Source organism: Trichosurus vulpecula, chromosome 1 (genome assembly GCF_011100635.1).
Source record: "Trichosurus vulpecula isolate mTriVul1 chromosome 1, mTriVul1.pri, whole genome shotgun sequence".
Taxonomy (NCBI): Eukaryota; Metazoa; Chordata; class Mammalia; order Diprotodontia; family Phalangeridae; genus Trichosurus; species Trichosurus vulpecula.
Window position 1 is genome coordinate 253955523 of NC_050573.1, and position 16406 is coordinate 253971928.

General features: G+C 38.0%; 1 protein-coding gene across 1 annotated transcript in view; it reads left to right on the forward strand.

Moving 5' to 3' along the window:
* Nucleotides 1-734: 734 nt before the first annotated feature.
* DSG3 (desmoglein 3) overlaps nt 735-16406 on the forward strand; it is a 33645-nt gene continuing 17973 nt past the window's right edge. The window contains exons 1-8 of the mRNA XM_036743819.1: nt 735-788; nt 3539-3574; nt 4040-4171; nt 5466-5621; nt 5781-5925; nt 13455-13621; nt 15030-15158; nt 15877-16062. Coding sequence (XP_036599714.1) covers nt 735-788; nt 3539-3574; nt 4040-4171; nt 5466-5621; nt 5781-5925; nt 13455-13621; nt 15030-15158; nt 15877-16062 — 1005 coding nt within the window. The remainder of the gene's footprint in view (nt 789-3538; nt 3575-4039; nt 4172-5465; nt 5622-5780; nt 5926-13454; nt 13622-15029; nt 15159-15876; nt 16063-16406) is intronic.

Consider the following 16406-nt stretch of genomic DNA (forward strand, 5'->3'; position numbering starts at 1 on the left):
TGTTATTCCATTTTCTGTGTTTTGTCTTTCCTTTCAACACTTCATAGGAATATAGGAATTGGGATGTGGGGGGATTTGTATGGTTTTGTTTTTTTCTTTAAGAATTGATGAACCACCTATTGCCACAAAGGATTTGAAGAGGCCTCAATAGGAATTGTACTTTGTATACCTATAGGAAAAGATCTGATCCTCTGTGTGGTATCAGTATAAGCATGTCTCATAGTTTGTGAATCATGACTCTTCCACCTCTTCCAGTAAAAAGAACTGTATTTCCCTGGGCTTTTTTCCCAAAGACTTAATAGGAGAAGATTACAAGGTGGTTGCTTAATAAAGGAGAGCAGAGGTGAGACACAGACATGACCAGACCTGTTATAACCACATTTCCTAGAATTTATTCAGAATGACTTGAACAAGTGTCCTTTAAATATGAGCTAAACTTACTGTCTTTGACTAGGGGCCTGAGAATCCTTTGGAATGGGGCTGTTTCTTGGTTCCATCCTGGGCTATGCCTGGCTAACAAGCTTTTAAGAGTTAATTAGTTGTGTACCAATCAATCTATATTGTTCCAGAGCAACCAAACTTTGAGCCAAATTTTAAAAAGCTAAAATTTTTCTCATCTTGGCCTTCTTTCTCCCACTGCTCCCTCACTACTTAATGCTGCTAGACAGTTCTTTGAATAAATTTTCCTGAACATTTTAAACTGCTTCTCTTTAGCTCAGATGAACATTTAACCAATGAATAGCAACTGGGTACCTATTGAAATGTTTAGAACCCTGCTAAGTTCTGTGGTGAATATGGAATAGTAAAGGGCCTGGTACTTGGCCTTGAAGACATCAAGATCTAGCTAAGGAGGCTAGATTCACATACCTGAATTAATGGCAAACAATATAAAATACCCGTGTCTGTGTCAAAGGGCATGGGCAGACTAGAAATGTTGGTAGGAGTTCAGTGAAGAGGGAAATCAGAGAGGACTATACTATCAGGCCAAGATTCCTGGAAGGAGTAAGACTTAGGCTGGCCCTTGAAGTTTGGGTAGACTTTCAATGGCAAAAAGGGAGAAGAGAGAGGAAAGAAATGAAAGACAACATGGGGACAGATACAAGAAAGGTACATTCAAGAGGAAAGGAACCAGAAATTCTGTGATTCATTATTCTCTAGGGCTTTTTATTCTCTTTTAAAAAAAAAGGCTATAAACTTCAAGGTCTTAAGTCTCTTAAATACAGTGTGTTCATTTTAATAAAAACTAATTACAAGGAAAATTCTTGGTATACTGTGGGTGGGCATGATCCTGTCTCTGACAATACTAAGAGCATAACCCTGAGCGCATCATTTAACCTCTTCGTGCCTGTTTCTTTATCTGTAAAATGATGGGGTGAGATTTGGTGATTCTAGGATCCCTTTGAGTTTAAATCTATGATTCTGTGATGTGGGTCCTTGCTCTACTAGTGCATATTCCAATCCTGAGTAATTTGTTTTGTTCAAGTCCCACCCCCCCACCCCCACCCAATCCCCCCTGCCCCACCCTACTCCCACCCAACACCCCCCACCCCCATCCCGGCCACAAATCCTCCAAGAGAACTTCAACATGCTGGAGGCCTTTTTCTAGGTCTTTTTTTCTTTCTTTTTTTTTAACATTTAATCAACACCAATGTAGCAATTGGGCTATCTATTAGTCACCCCTTGATCTTGATGCATGACTGGTCCATCTCCTTTTTTAAATCTAACATTTCTTTGATACTACGAGAAGTAGTGTGGTGTAGAGAAAGAGGATCTGAATTTAAACCAACTTCTGCTACCTTCTAACTCGGTGACCTTGGGCAAGTCAATTAATCTCTCTGGGCCTCAGTATGCTCATCATAAAAATGAGAAGGTTTGACTAGGTAATCTCCTAGATCCCTTCCAGCTCTAAAGCAATTGTATCTTTTATTTTTTTTCTTTAGGAGGTCATTACTAGTAATATGTAGCAGCCTGTTAATGTCTATCTCGAGTCTCTCCACTACTTTTGGGTCGCCCACAATTATTATTCTTTAGAGACTGTGTTGCTAATTATTTAAAGCCATACAGTATCATCATGAGAATTTTAGGGAAGGGAAAGGGAAGGAATAAGCATTTATATAGCACCTACTATGTGCCAGGTACTATGCTAAGTGCTTTACATACATTATCTCATTTTATCATATTAGTATTTTCAAAGGGTGAGTTATGTTAAGGAAGACTGAAAGCACTTCTCATTTTCTCAAATGCAACCAATTACCTGCTTTCCTCCAATGCAATCCTCGGTCCAGCTTATTGTCCATCTTTGCCTGCCTAAGATTTGTGCATGTACAGGCAGACTAATTCAATAAATTGCTCATCCCACTACATGCCATAATAAACATAGTTAACAGTTATATTGGGCTTTAAGGTTTACAAAGCACTTTGCAAATATCTCATTTTATCCTCACAACTCTGGGAAGTAAGTGCTATTATGATCCCCATTTTACAGATGAGGAAACTGAGACAAAGGATTCGATCTCAGGTCTTCCTCACTCCATGTCCAGTGCTTTTTCCACTGGGCCACTTAGCTGCCTACCTGCTTCATAATATGGACAATGGGCATTCATCACCCACTTATTATAATATTTTGGTTCAAATAGTATGGATGGGTACTATGGATAACAGATTAGCAAACACACGACAAACTATATTTTGTAAATTTGAAAGGATATAATCATCTTTTAAATGCCCTGACCTTAACCAACTACATTCTCCTCACCCATCAATATCCAATAAAATATATCTCTCCACCATGAATGCCATTAATTTTCAATGAGAAATGGTCAACATAATTTTCAAGCCAGCCTTTTACTATGAAGTGAAGGGGGCTTTGAATTTTAACAATTCCTTTTGGCATTTACTTTAATGAAACTCATCATAATCACGTCCTCCTTTGGCTACAATAGCTTCCGGTGTCCATTTTTATTTAGAAGGAGATAAAAAATTTGGAGAGCTCTAGTAACAGACGGCTGAGCATGCTTTTGCAAAGTCAATTAGGCTATTTCTTTATTAGTAAAATTATCCTTGTCAGAGTAAAGAACAGGATGAACTTGTTCCTGAGGACGTGCCTCATTTCCTGGCAATGACTTCTCCTCAAGTCTTGCTCATCAAAAACCCATACCCTGTGAAACAGACACCTGTGCTTCTAGATCTGGAAAGGCATTGTAGCCTAATGGATAATGACCTTGGATTCAAGCTCCGCCTCTTGACACATACTGACTGTGTGCCCATGAACAAATCAGTTAACCACTCAATGCCTCCTAGATACTTCTCTAGGGCTATAAGTTACATACAAGTTGCTGACCTATGACAGTGGAGGGAATTTCCACACCAGAAGTTCCTTATATTGTTGAGATCAGAGGTCTAGACCCAAAATACTCTCATAATTCCATGTGTGTGAGAGGTATATGTATAAAAACATACATAATCATAATAGTGATTATAATTTTCTTCTTAAGTCCAAGAACTCAACTTTGTTCTAATTTTCTTTCAATGCTTACAGGTGGTGGTGGAGGTCAACAGTGAATTCTGGGTGGAGGTAATGTATGAATAAATTATTTTGACTGAAATACAGGTAAAAACAAATGAAAGACAAAAAATACAGAAAAAATTACATATGACATTAAAATTGAAAAGTTTATGCAAGTAAATGTTTTTATTAGATTTCTGCCAAATTTCTAAACAATATTTATAAACCAGATTTCTATACATGTTCATACTGTAATTCATCAAATGCTTTCTTCCTTTTAATCATCATCATCTATTAAACAACTGTGCACTCAGAACTCTTAGATATTCTCAGGTGTACAAAAAGGTAATGAGAGCCTCTAATCTGAAGGAGCTTACAACCTTGTCAAGAATATTTAAGTACTTCTTTTGCTGACAAGGTAAACAAAAATTTGGTCTTTGGTCTCTAGGAGTTTACAGATTTCCCTAGCTTAGTGTAAGGATGTATATGTTAGGATGGGACCTTTTTTATCTCTTTTTGGGGTTTTTGAATAAGGTAAAAGAACAAAATGAAGAAGGTGGCACCGCGTTGCAGAAGCCCCTCAGAAGGTATAAACGTGAATGGGTCAAATTTGCAAGACCTTGTCGGGAAAGAGAAGACAACTCAAAGAGGAATCCAATTGCTACTGTAAGTTGTACATGAAATAGAAGTATGAGTACCGAAAAGATTAGATTTAATTGAAAATAACAGGAAATAGTACATTTCTTGATCATTTAAAATAACAAAAAACATTGTGTTTATTGAGTACCTCCTAAATGTTCAGTCCTGGCTTGGTATAGGAGGGGAGCCCAACAGAAGAAAACAAGGCCCTTTATCTTTGTCATAATTCAGTTGGGGAATGAAGACATATTCATGGAACTGATAGAGAAGTTTGCAAGACTGAATATGGCTAAATGCCAAAATTAGTAGTATGAATAAAAATTGCTATAGAGTTTCAGGGAAGGGAAGAATTGATATGAGCTGGTATGGTCAGTATGGTCTATGGGAGATGGGGTACTTAAACGGAGCCTCAAAGAATGGGTAGAATTTTGGTAAGTGAAGATGAAGTTCTGAGGGAGTCACATGAGCAAAGATTGGTTGAGGTTGAAAATAAGCATGGCAGGGAAGGAGACAGGAAGGAGACTGGTCTGATTGGAATAGAAGGCTTGTGTTGGGTAGTAGTGAAAAAGAGAATTGGCTGAGTAGGGAAGGCCCAGGGACAGATCTAGATTATAGAGGGCATCAAATGCCAGTATAAGAGGAGGTTTATAGTCTGGCCTAATCCTGCCATCACATAGGAATTAATAAGTTTTTGGCAGGACTATATTTGACCTCAGAGGCCATTTAATATAAATAACCCCTATCATTTTACAGATGAAGAAATCGAGGAGGTCCAAAGAGTACCACAAAGAGTAAGCATCAGAGTTAGGATCTGAACCCAGGTCCTATGATTCTAAAATCAATACTCTTTATATGGCTTCCTTTCCCTTCTTCACACTTAACCTCTTAGGCCTACAACCAGAGGTATTATAAAATGCTTTTAAATAACTGAAATACCTAGATTCATCTTTGCACATGTTTTAAAATCTCCCTGCCCTGTCTTTAACCTGTGGACATAAGCATAGTACCCAGACCCCTCTAATACACAAACGCCTCCCTAGGAAGTTGAGATATTATGTATGAAAAACAAATGATCCCTTCTTGTCATCACTGGCAGTTTACATGTGAAGTTTTTAAAGTTCCTCAGCATTTACAAATGAGGGAGGGAGTAGACAGAGACAATAAACGAGGGCAGAGAGACTGTCCCCAAATGGAAAAAGGAATAAAGAATCAGAGTCCACAATGAGAGGTGTTTGGAGGAGGGAGCAGAGAGGAGAGGGAAAGGGATTTGTAAATTGTTTTTAACTGTGATCCCCATAATTTTTCATATATTTTGATGCAGATTAGTTCAGATTTTCAAAAAACCCAAAGAATTACATATCGTATCTCTGGAGTGGGAATTGATGAGCCCCCTTACGGTATCTTCATCGTTAACCCCAGAACTGGAGAAATTAACATAACAGCAATCGTTGATCGAGAGGAAACCCCAATGTTCCTGGTAAGTGGTGCCCTAATACAGTTCTGAATTTCCCCTTCTGTGTTGTGATTGACGATGCCACTCTTAACAGTTTAGAAAAATGTATTGGTGCTTGCATTATAACGTACAATTAGTCAATTATGCTTCTGATTGTGAATGCCATTTTCATTTTTCTTCTAGATCAAATGTCAGGCTCTGGATGAAAGGGGAAGAGATGTAGAGACACCACTTGTGCTCACAGTCAAAATTTTAGATGTCAATGACAATGCTCCAGTGTTCTCACAAAGCATATTCTATGGTGAAATTGAAGAAAACAGTGCTGCAAGTAAGTCTTCCACAGGACCCACCATTCCAGAGTTCTTTCCCAAACTAGGCGCCACTGTGGTGAGCTGGGTGGATACAACAAACTGCAAATCTTATTTCTCAGAATAACCCAGTCAATGTAGTAAGGAAGCATTTTTCTCATTTTACAAAGGAGTTTCAGATGAAGTATAATTTATCCAGGATCACATAGCAAAGTGGTAGTTGAACTGGGATAAGCTATACCTCTGATGTAAGAGTAACATACTCTTTAACCTGTATTAATAGCATCATTGCATATCATCAGCAGGATGCATACATATATGCATCCTGTATATGTATGTATGTATGTATGTATATACATATATATTTATGTGTGTATATACGTGTGTCTGGATGTATGTGTGCATGTATGTACATGTGTAAATGTATGTAGGTATGCATGTGTGTATATGGTTCTAGTGCTCTATCCATTGTACCACCTAGCTGCTCATGTATACCATGCATATAGATATAGATATATAGTATATATACACATATATAATATAGCATATATTATACAATATATTATACATGAATGTATATACACATATAACATGTTATATATTTGCATATATAACATATAATATATTTGAACTCAGATCTTCCTGACTTCAGACCCAATGTTCTATCCACTGTGCCACCTAGGTGCCCATATATATGTGTATATGTGCGTACATAAATATATATATATGCACACATATAATATATACTTATGATATGTATATATACTACATTATATGTATATATAAATATATAATGCATATTTAATATATTTAAACTTAAATCTACCTCACTTCAGGCCCACTGTGCAACCTAGCTGACCATGTATATGTGTGTATACACACACATAATATATGTATGTACATTTATGTATATGCATGTGTGATATATTATATATCCTACTATATGTATATACTGTGTATATATATATATAGGATGTGTTGTATATACATATATATGATATATTATAAATGTGTGTATATATACATATATTATATATACACAAATACATGTATACATGGGCAGCTAGGTGGACCAGTGGATAGCTCACTGGGCCTGAAGTCAGGAAGACCTGACTGAAACAAATGAATACACACACACACACACATACATACACACACACACACACACACATGCACAATTAGACACACAAGTACTGCATGTACCCGTTTGAGAAGTAAAAGGCCTTCTCTTCAAGTCCTGCTCATCTAAAATCTGTGCCCTTTGAAACAGACATTTATATTTCTAGACATGAAGAGGCAACGTAGTGTAGTAGCTAAAGGGCCTGGCTTGGAACCAGGAAGACCCAGTATCGAGTATTGTTTCAAACACGCACTAGCTAGGGGGCCAAGAGCAAATGCCTCTCAGCGCCATAGCCAACTCTCTAATACTCTCAGTTGCAGAGAATTTGCCAGTCTGAACTAGCGAAGGCAATTTCTACACCAATTTCTCCTAACACTAAGAAGTTCTGTCTTGATCCCTCTACTTTTCAGAGCTCTCTCTTTTCTCAAATGGTCTTGTATTTATTTATCTATGTACCTATTGAATCAAGTCAAATCAACAAGCACTTATTAAGTGACTAATAGGTACCAAGACAACAGCCTTAAGAAACGCATTATCTAATGGGGGGAGGAAGAGAGACAACATGCAAACACTATATAAAAACAAAATATATACAGCATAAATTAGAAATAATCTCAGAAGGAAGACATTAACGTTATCAAGTGGCTGAGAAAGGCTTCCTGCAGAAGGCAGATTTTTGCCTGGGAGGCAGAGACAAGGAAGCAGACAATTCTAGGCATAGAGGATAATCAGTGAAAATACACAGAGTGAAGAGATGGAGTGTCTTGTACAAGGAGGCCAGAGTTACTGGATTGTATATGGAGGGAGTTAGGTAGAAAGGTTAGGAAGGGATTTAACAGCCAAACAGAGGATTTTATATTTGATCTCGGCACGTGTACCAAACTCAGACCAAAAAGAGTAGGGAGAGACGAAGGAAATAAGGAAATCTAGGTGGTCTTTGTAACTTGCTTTGAATTAATCCTGATCTATGAAGGCAATGATAACCTACTGTATTGCCTTAATAAATGATAAAAATCAGTACAGTGTCCAGTAAGGCATAGCCCCTGAGATGGCTATGTTTTTAAAATAAGGAGCAATGAATTCGATGACCAGGAGCCAAAAATTCTGCCCCGATACAAGATCAGAAGCAATAATAAGTCAGGCTATTTGGTAGTACTACCAAAGAAAATATATAAGCTAGTCTATCAGGGAAGTATGTTAAATGTCTGACTGGTCAAAGTGGTTTACTTGAAGAGGACATGCTAGAATCTTTGGGAAAAACCTAATTAACTAGGCAACTCTGGTGACCTGAGCCAGTGAGGAACGTGCTGGCAGCCTGCTGAAAATATAACCTAGACCTTGGTGTCTGGTTTCTACTGAAAAATAGTGGGTGAGAAGGAAAAAAACCTGGTCATTTTATAGTTAACCCACCAATAAGAAAATGAGGGGCTACTACCTGACAGAGAAGGGGACTAGTGCCTAGCACACTACCTGACATAGTAGGTCATCAAAAAATCCTAGTTGACAGACTGACAATAACCAAGGCAGGGTGAAAAGGGCTTTGCAACAGGGTATCAAAACAAGGTGGTGACATCTCTTGTAGTATTCAACAGCATAGAAACAACACTTTAGCACCAACTTAGTAAGAGTAATTAAAGTCAGAAATTTCAGATGGTCGTTTTGGTAGTTTCAACTCTGGCTCAACTGGGGGTATGCTTCATATCTTGCCCACAGTATGATTTATGGTGCTTGTGCAAAGGATCTTAGAGCTCTGTTTAAGGGGAGTTAAAATAAGTAGATCCAAAGGGCATAACATATAAGGCTGATGGGTACCCTGAGGGACTATTTTTGAGAGGACTTTGTAAAATAAAAGCACATATTTTTAATGGCAGGAATGCTCATAATGGCACACAGTCAAGTATCTTTTGATAAGGGGGTACTGCAGATATACCCAGCTCTTCAATAAGGAGGGCTGCAGAGCTTGACACAGCTCTGGAAAGTCAATTGTTAAATCTTCAGTGTGACCATTTATACCTTGGAAATCAGAAAATGCTACAAGTCATGGTTTGATTTATTCTTTTGTTGATTGTCTAGCCTAAAGAAAGTGATAGAGAAAAAGTTAATAATATAAATTAAACTTAAAAGTGTGTCAGGCATACTTTTTTTTAGGAGAGCTGGTTTTCAAACATTTACTAGCACACCTTTGGATGTAGAGTTTAGGGATGGCTCAAAGTCATCAAAAGATGTCAAGTAGTCTCAGGCAGGTATGTATTGGATTAGATGACTCGCAGATGACCTAGAGATTCAATGATCTATGACCTGACTGCAGACAGATGACACCCGTCTATTTCTCAGGATGATACTTAAATAGATTTCCCCAGAAACTCTACACCTAATGCAAATGCAACAGAGTCAATGACAGCCATAAATCAAGGTTATTTGTCCAAAGAGGGAAAGTTACATATATTTAGAGCTAGATGATATTTTAGCAACTATCTAGTCCAACCCCCTCATTTTGCAAATGAGGAAACTGAGGCCTGCCAAGGATAAATGACTTGTCCAAGGTCACACAGGTAGTAACTGGTTTGGATAATTTGTTGTTGAGGATGTTAACAGTTATCATTACTAAAATAATAAATGCTAATTTTTTATAGCTAGCCCTGCTTGGTTATGTCCAAGTAAGACAGGTGGTTGCACAATAATCTAAAGAATGAGAGGACAGTAGGAAAGCAGAGAACAAATCTGACAATAATCCCCTTTGGCCCATGCGTCCTGAGGTTTCCAGGCAGAATTTAAAAGCATAACCTTCCTCTTTACTAAATTGTGCAAGACCTAATTGGCATGAGTGGGTTGCAGCAAGATTTACATATCTGGGATACATGTTTTCCAAGGCAAGAAAGAGAGTCAAAGCTGTTGGTTAAATGGAGTAATTAAAGGCTTTTGCTTTTAACAAAGCCTACAGCTAAATTCAAGACAATTTAAGGGTTGTGTCACATGGAATAAAAAACTATAATCGCAGAAGATTTTGAAGATGATTATTAGCTTGGCCTGTGTTGTATGAAGAGAGCAAGAAATTACAGTAGTAAATAAGAATGGAGTAGATTATAAGATAAGGTAGAGTAAAACACATTCCCTCTAGGAAGCAAAGGCATCACCTAAAAATCCCATTTTTTCTAATTTAATTTGGTGTTAAAATCTATTTGAAGAAATTGCAGCTGGGAAACATGACTGTTGGACAAACCAACACTGTCACCCCTGGCAGCTGTGTCTCTCTCTAGATAGGCTAGGCTGCTTGCTGAATGAATTGGATCAAAAGATAAATAGACAGACTATTCAACACTTAAAACCTATGTGTTAGGCATTATGCTAAGAGTTAGACATACAAATACAAGAAAACAAGATAGCCCCTGACCTCAGGGAGCTTACAGTCTGATGGAGGAAGATATCACATAGGATTTGCTATAAAGCAGGGGTGCATACAGAACCATGGTGTGGTGACAGCTGGGAAGTGGCAAGGAGGTAGAGGTCTGGGCCCTGGCAAGATAAGACAAAACCTTACCTTTCAAAGCTTGGGGGTAGTAGGGGAAGTGAGAGGGAAGAGGCAAAGGGTGGTATGCAAGGTTCCAACAGGAGATCAGGATAATGACCACAGAGCTGAAGGCACGTGTGGAGACAACTGGGAAGTAGAGAAGATGCCTGAACAACAGCAAGATAAGACAAAAGAGGGGCAGCTAGGTGGCTCAGTGAGTAGAGCACCGGCCCTGGAGTCAGGAGGACCTGAGTTCAAATCCGGCCTCAGATACTTGACACATGTACTAGCTGTGTGACCTTGGGCAAGTCACTTAACCCCAACTGCCCTGCCAAAAAGCAAAAAAAAAAAAAAAAAAAAAAAAAAGATAAGACAAAAGAGAAGAGAATTGCTTGACTATTCTGAGCGCCAGCCCTACCATTCAAACCACAGGCTTCTCCCCTTTCTTTAAGCTCCTACAGCACTTCTTGTATTTGCCACTTGTATCTGGCACTAAGTCACAAGCTATCATATATATATGTGCTATTTTAATCTTGATGTTGAAAGTCTTCCTGATCCCCACCCCAACAGGCTTTAAGCTTCTCAAGGACAAGAAGACATATTCCTTTGCATTTGCCACCTCCACTATATTCCTGTTACCCACCTAGCACACCAAATGCTGCCCTCCCCCAGATCCAGTTATAGCATCAAATTGAATTCACTGAATACGGAGCATAGTTTGAATCTGGACTAAAATTGCTCCAATTCTTAAGTCCAATAAAAGTGAATTCAAGCCATTCCTGTCCCCTGAAGTAGAAATTTAATAAAGACTAATACAGGTTCATTTGCAGCTGCATAGATAGCATATTTACAATCACCAATAATCAAAAAATACCCACAAAGCTACTTCTACATGCCCTCAATTCAATTCATTACAGATTTATTAAATGTTCTGGGCACTGTACTAGGAGTCGGGGAATATGCAAAGCTTATGTAAGACACAGAAATAACTGTGATGTACAATAATGAAAGATACATGGAGAAATGAGGCACAATGTGCTATATGAGGTCTGAGAGGAAAAAGTCATTGTCCACTGGTAAAATCAAAGACTTCATGAAAGAAAGGTAGTTGAAGCAAAAATTAAAGAAAAGGGACCTCCATGAAGTAGAGTTGCCTTTAGAGTTATTAGACATGAATTCAACTATCAAATAGAGTGGGAAACTCTCTGAGACTACAGATAACAGGTGTAATAGTCATTCTGCCAATGTAACAATCCTTCTGGCAAGGCATAGCTGGTCAACTTGAAAGGGCCCCTAAATCACTCTAAAAATTATATTTCTTCCTAGTTCCAGAAGAAAAGAACCTATTGAAGGATCAGAATCAGAGTGTGGACTTTTTCCCAATACATTGAGAGTTTTAGAAATCTGTCTAGAGGAGAACAGAGAGAAAAGGGTTAGACCAGAGGTGGGGAACCTGCGGCTTCAAGGCTATATGTGGTCCTCTAGGTCCTCAAGTGTGGCCCTTTGACTGAATCCAAACTCCACGGAACAATTTTATTCTTTGAAACATCATTTCATTTCTCCCATTGATTTGTTCATGCCTTCCTAATTGATTTACTTACTTTTCTGCCAAGTTTAATGCCTTCAATTTGATTTGAGAGATATTCTCACCTTACAAAGGTATCAGCACCTTGTTAGTTACTTTAAGTGAGATGAGAAGCTATAGATTCAATCAGCCCCTGCTCTTATACAGAGAAGGTACCAATGTGCATTGGTAAAGGAAATTTCCTCACGTGGGAGCTCCCTATACCGATGAAATAACATGCCCAGTTCCTTTCCCTTTGTAGGTAGAATGTGTGCATATGAAATTACAAAAATTTGCTTTTTGTAGGAAAAAACAATTAAATCAAGTCTCTCTCATGAGTTATTTAAATTAAATCTGACTGGCAGTATGATTAATGAAATCATTCTTTGAAGTTATTTTTATCACTTGAATCATCAAATTTAGAGACATCTCCACCCCAAATGTTCACGTAGACTATTTCTGCCCGATGTGTGGTAGAGCCTTCTGAGCTCATATTGGTCTGATCAGCACAGACAGACACACTGTAACTTGAGTCCAACATAATGATGTCATTTTGGTCCTCTCTGAGAACAAAGTTCAACAACCATTGCTTGAATCATCCAAGAAATTCCTCAATTCTCCCCTCATTTTTCTTTTTAAAAATTATTTTTATTATTAACTAAAAAATCTTGCTTTGATTATTGAAATAACACTTCAACTTGTGTAGACAAACCCTTGCATATTCAAAGTCACAACAGTATTAAGACATATTGGACATAAAATTGTGCTTCTAACAAAAACTAGTCCTCAGTATTCTTGCTAGGGTGCAAAAGTCAGCCCTGGAGACTAGCAAGTGAACATGGCAGGTGGTGTCTTAATTAATTGGGCAGTGAGAGGTTAAATGACTTGTCCAAGGTCATCCATCAGGTATATGTGAGTGGCAAGACTCACACTCAGGTCGGACTTCCAGACCAATATCCTATCACTATATCATGCTACGCACATCCTTATTTATAAATGTTCACACAAGTCAGCTCATCCAACTCTCAGAATCTCAGAGCTGGAAGGGACCTCAGAAACCAACCCTAAACAAGGATCTCCTTTATGCCATCTTCAACAGGAACTCATCTAGTCTTTGCTTGAAAATTTCTAAATCTTCTGCATATTGCTTTTCCAGCTATCCAGATCCCATGCCTTTAACAGCTTTTAAAATCTGACTCAACTCCTGAGTGTTCTGCTGTATTTCCAAAACAATGTAACATAAACAATAAGCATTTAAAAAAGTAAATTAGGAACAGAATGAAATTTTGTTGATTCTTTTGTGTGAATATAACATAGCTCTGTAAGTATTCATTTTATTCAACTTCTCCTTTCCTAGATACACTGGTGATGGTGTTAAATGCGACAGATGCTGATGAACCAAATCATCTAAATTCTAAAATTGCCTTCAAAATAATCTCTCAAGAGCCTGCGGAGCAACCTATGTTCCTCCTAAATAGACACACCGGGGAAGTGCGTTCCATGACCAGTACTCTTGATAGAGAGGTAAAGTAAACACATTTTTGGAGCGAGTTGCCCAAGGATTTCACTTGAACAAAGCCAGAAGAGGGAATTCCCCAGGCTTACATTTCACCAAAAGACAAAAAGAGAAAAGAAGAAGTTAGAACAATCCCAAATTAATTAGCTGGGGTGTGAATTTGTTGTGCAAAATACAACCCTCCTAAGGGAAGAAACACAAGTCACCTACATGCTGTGTAAATTTAAACATTTGAGTGGAGGCAGAGCAAAGTATGGGCATAAGAGAGCAAGTATCAGACTGAGAACAAACCCTCAGGTTACCAAAGGAGAGTAGATATTTTTGAACAAAAAGGAAAGATTTTCTTGGAATCCATTTCAAACCTTCCCTGGAATTTCAAACTGCAATCCTCCATCCTTCCCCATCTGCTGCTCACCACTACATCTCTGACTTCTTTCAATTTCTCTCCTGCCTCTCTCTATAGAAATCAACCTTCTTTATCATCTTCCCTTTCCCTCTTGAATTCCCTAGTTCTTTTCTCTTCTGCATTGGGCTCTGAAAATGGAGAAAAACAGGGGATAATTCTATGTGAAGTGGAAAATCAATTTCCTCCCTTCCCTCTCAGGGGTGCAGCCCCTATTACCTTCTGCCCGTTTCTACTCAAAGAATATCAACTTGTCATGGACTGCCTGTCACACTGTAGTCTACTAAGCCCACAGGGCAATAAAGCTTCCTAGAGCCCATCAATGGAGCATCCCATAAATTTCATAATCATCACTCCACAGGCCACAAGAAGCAGCAATTAGATAGTTATCTACCAAAGATATGTAGTGAAAACAACTTCTGCTGTACTTTTCATGATGGCTGACTGATAACATCCATAGTCCAACCACTAAAGGTACCCTAGTATTCACTTCTTTCTGAATATGAAAATTCAAACCTCCTAGTCAATAAGAAACACAAAATAATTTTCAATAACATTTTTACTGGATCTGTGATTTCACTGATATAGGGAGCTACCACTGGGAGCCTCCCTCTAAGAGTCCAGGATGGTGCTCTCTCTGGAATTTTTAGTCTCAGATATTTGTCAGGGACCCTGAGAGGTTAAGTCATTTGTTTATAGTTTCACAGAAAATATGTATCAGAGGCTGATCTTGAACCTAGGTCTTCCAGACTCCAAGGTCAGCTTGCCATCCACTATGACATCATTGCTTTTCCAAAGCACTTTAGCATGAATACAATCCACACATTTTTTCCCCAAATGTGGTTCATACAAATCTGAATGGAGCTATATTTTCATTGTTTGACAATATAGTTCTTCCTTTTCAAAGAGTTCTTGATTTATACAAAAATATTCTGATTCTGGGTGTTCAAAATAAAATATTTTTAAAGTCTGAATAAATTATTTTCTTTCTTTTTTTTCTTTATTAAACTTAGAAATACAGCAAGTATAGTCTGCTTGTAAGTGGTGCAGATCTTGATGGAGCTGGACAGGCAACTGAATGTGGGTGTCAAATTACGATTAAAGATGTCAATGACAATTTCCCAGTTCTTAAAGAATCACAGGTATGTTTTTACTTTTTGACAAAACTATTTTAGACAGACAGACAAGTAGATAGATAGATAGATAGATAGATAGATAGATAGATAGATAGATAGATAGATAGACAGATAGATAGCTTTGTATTCCTCTCTGCATGGTTAGATGTTGCTAACCTTGCCTGGAACAGTCCTGTTTAACAGTGCCTAACAGTGTTTTGCAGCTCACTGGCACTGGGTATAGAGTGCCAAGCTTAAAGTCAGGAAGATTTGTTTTCCCTGAGTTCAAATCTGGCCTAAAAGACATATTAGCTATGTAACCCCCAGTAAGTCATTTCACCCTGTTTGCCTCAGTTTCCTCATCTATAAAATGAACTGCAGAAGAAAATGGACAAACCATTCCAGTAACTTTGCCCAAAAAACACCAAATGGGGTCACAAAGAGTCTGACATGACTGAAAAGACCAAATCACAAAAATGGCATAGTATTTTACACTCAGTGTATTTTTATGAATTGAAATGGATTAACTGATAACATTGTGATCATAGATATGCATTGAGTGGGCTGGGAATGTCAACACACTCTAGGCAAGTGTTCCCATTGATCCTTACAATTTTCTCATGGTGGGTGGCCCCAATGTCCCCCTTGTAAGTGAACATCTCCACTTCAAAGAAGAGAAAATAAAATGCCTTTTAGAAAAGGACTAATAACTTAGCCTTGATAAATTCTGCAACCCTCTTTTCAGTATTCAGTACGGATTGAAGAAAATACTCTTAGTTCTGAAGTGATTCGGTTTCAAGTAACAGATCTCGATGAAGAGTTCACAGATAATTGGAGGGCAGAATATTTCTTTACCTCTGGAAACGAAGGGAATTGGTTTGTAATAGAAACTGATGCAAAAACCAATGAAGGAATCCTGAAAGTGGTCAAGGTATGTTGCTTGGGGGGACAGCTGGGAATGACCTGTGATTTGACTGGTGTAGGTGGTTCCTAGACAAGGGAATTCCAATATAGAACAACTGAAATTTATACTTAAGAGAGTTGCCTAAGGACACGGAGAAGTTAAATGATTTGTCCAGGGTCACACAGCTATTGTTTGTTAGAGGTGGGTCTTGAATCCACCTTCCATCTTATGAAAAAAATACTAAAATTAGATTCTTAGTAATGATAAGAGCTATGACCTTCACAACTAGTATTATAATTGTAATCTTAATTGAAACTACCACATTTCCCCAACAAATTCAAGTGAATATACTTGTTAAATTATTTGTATAT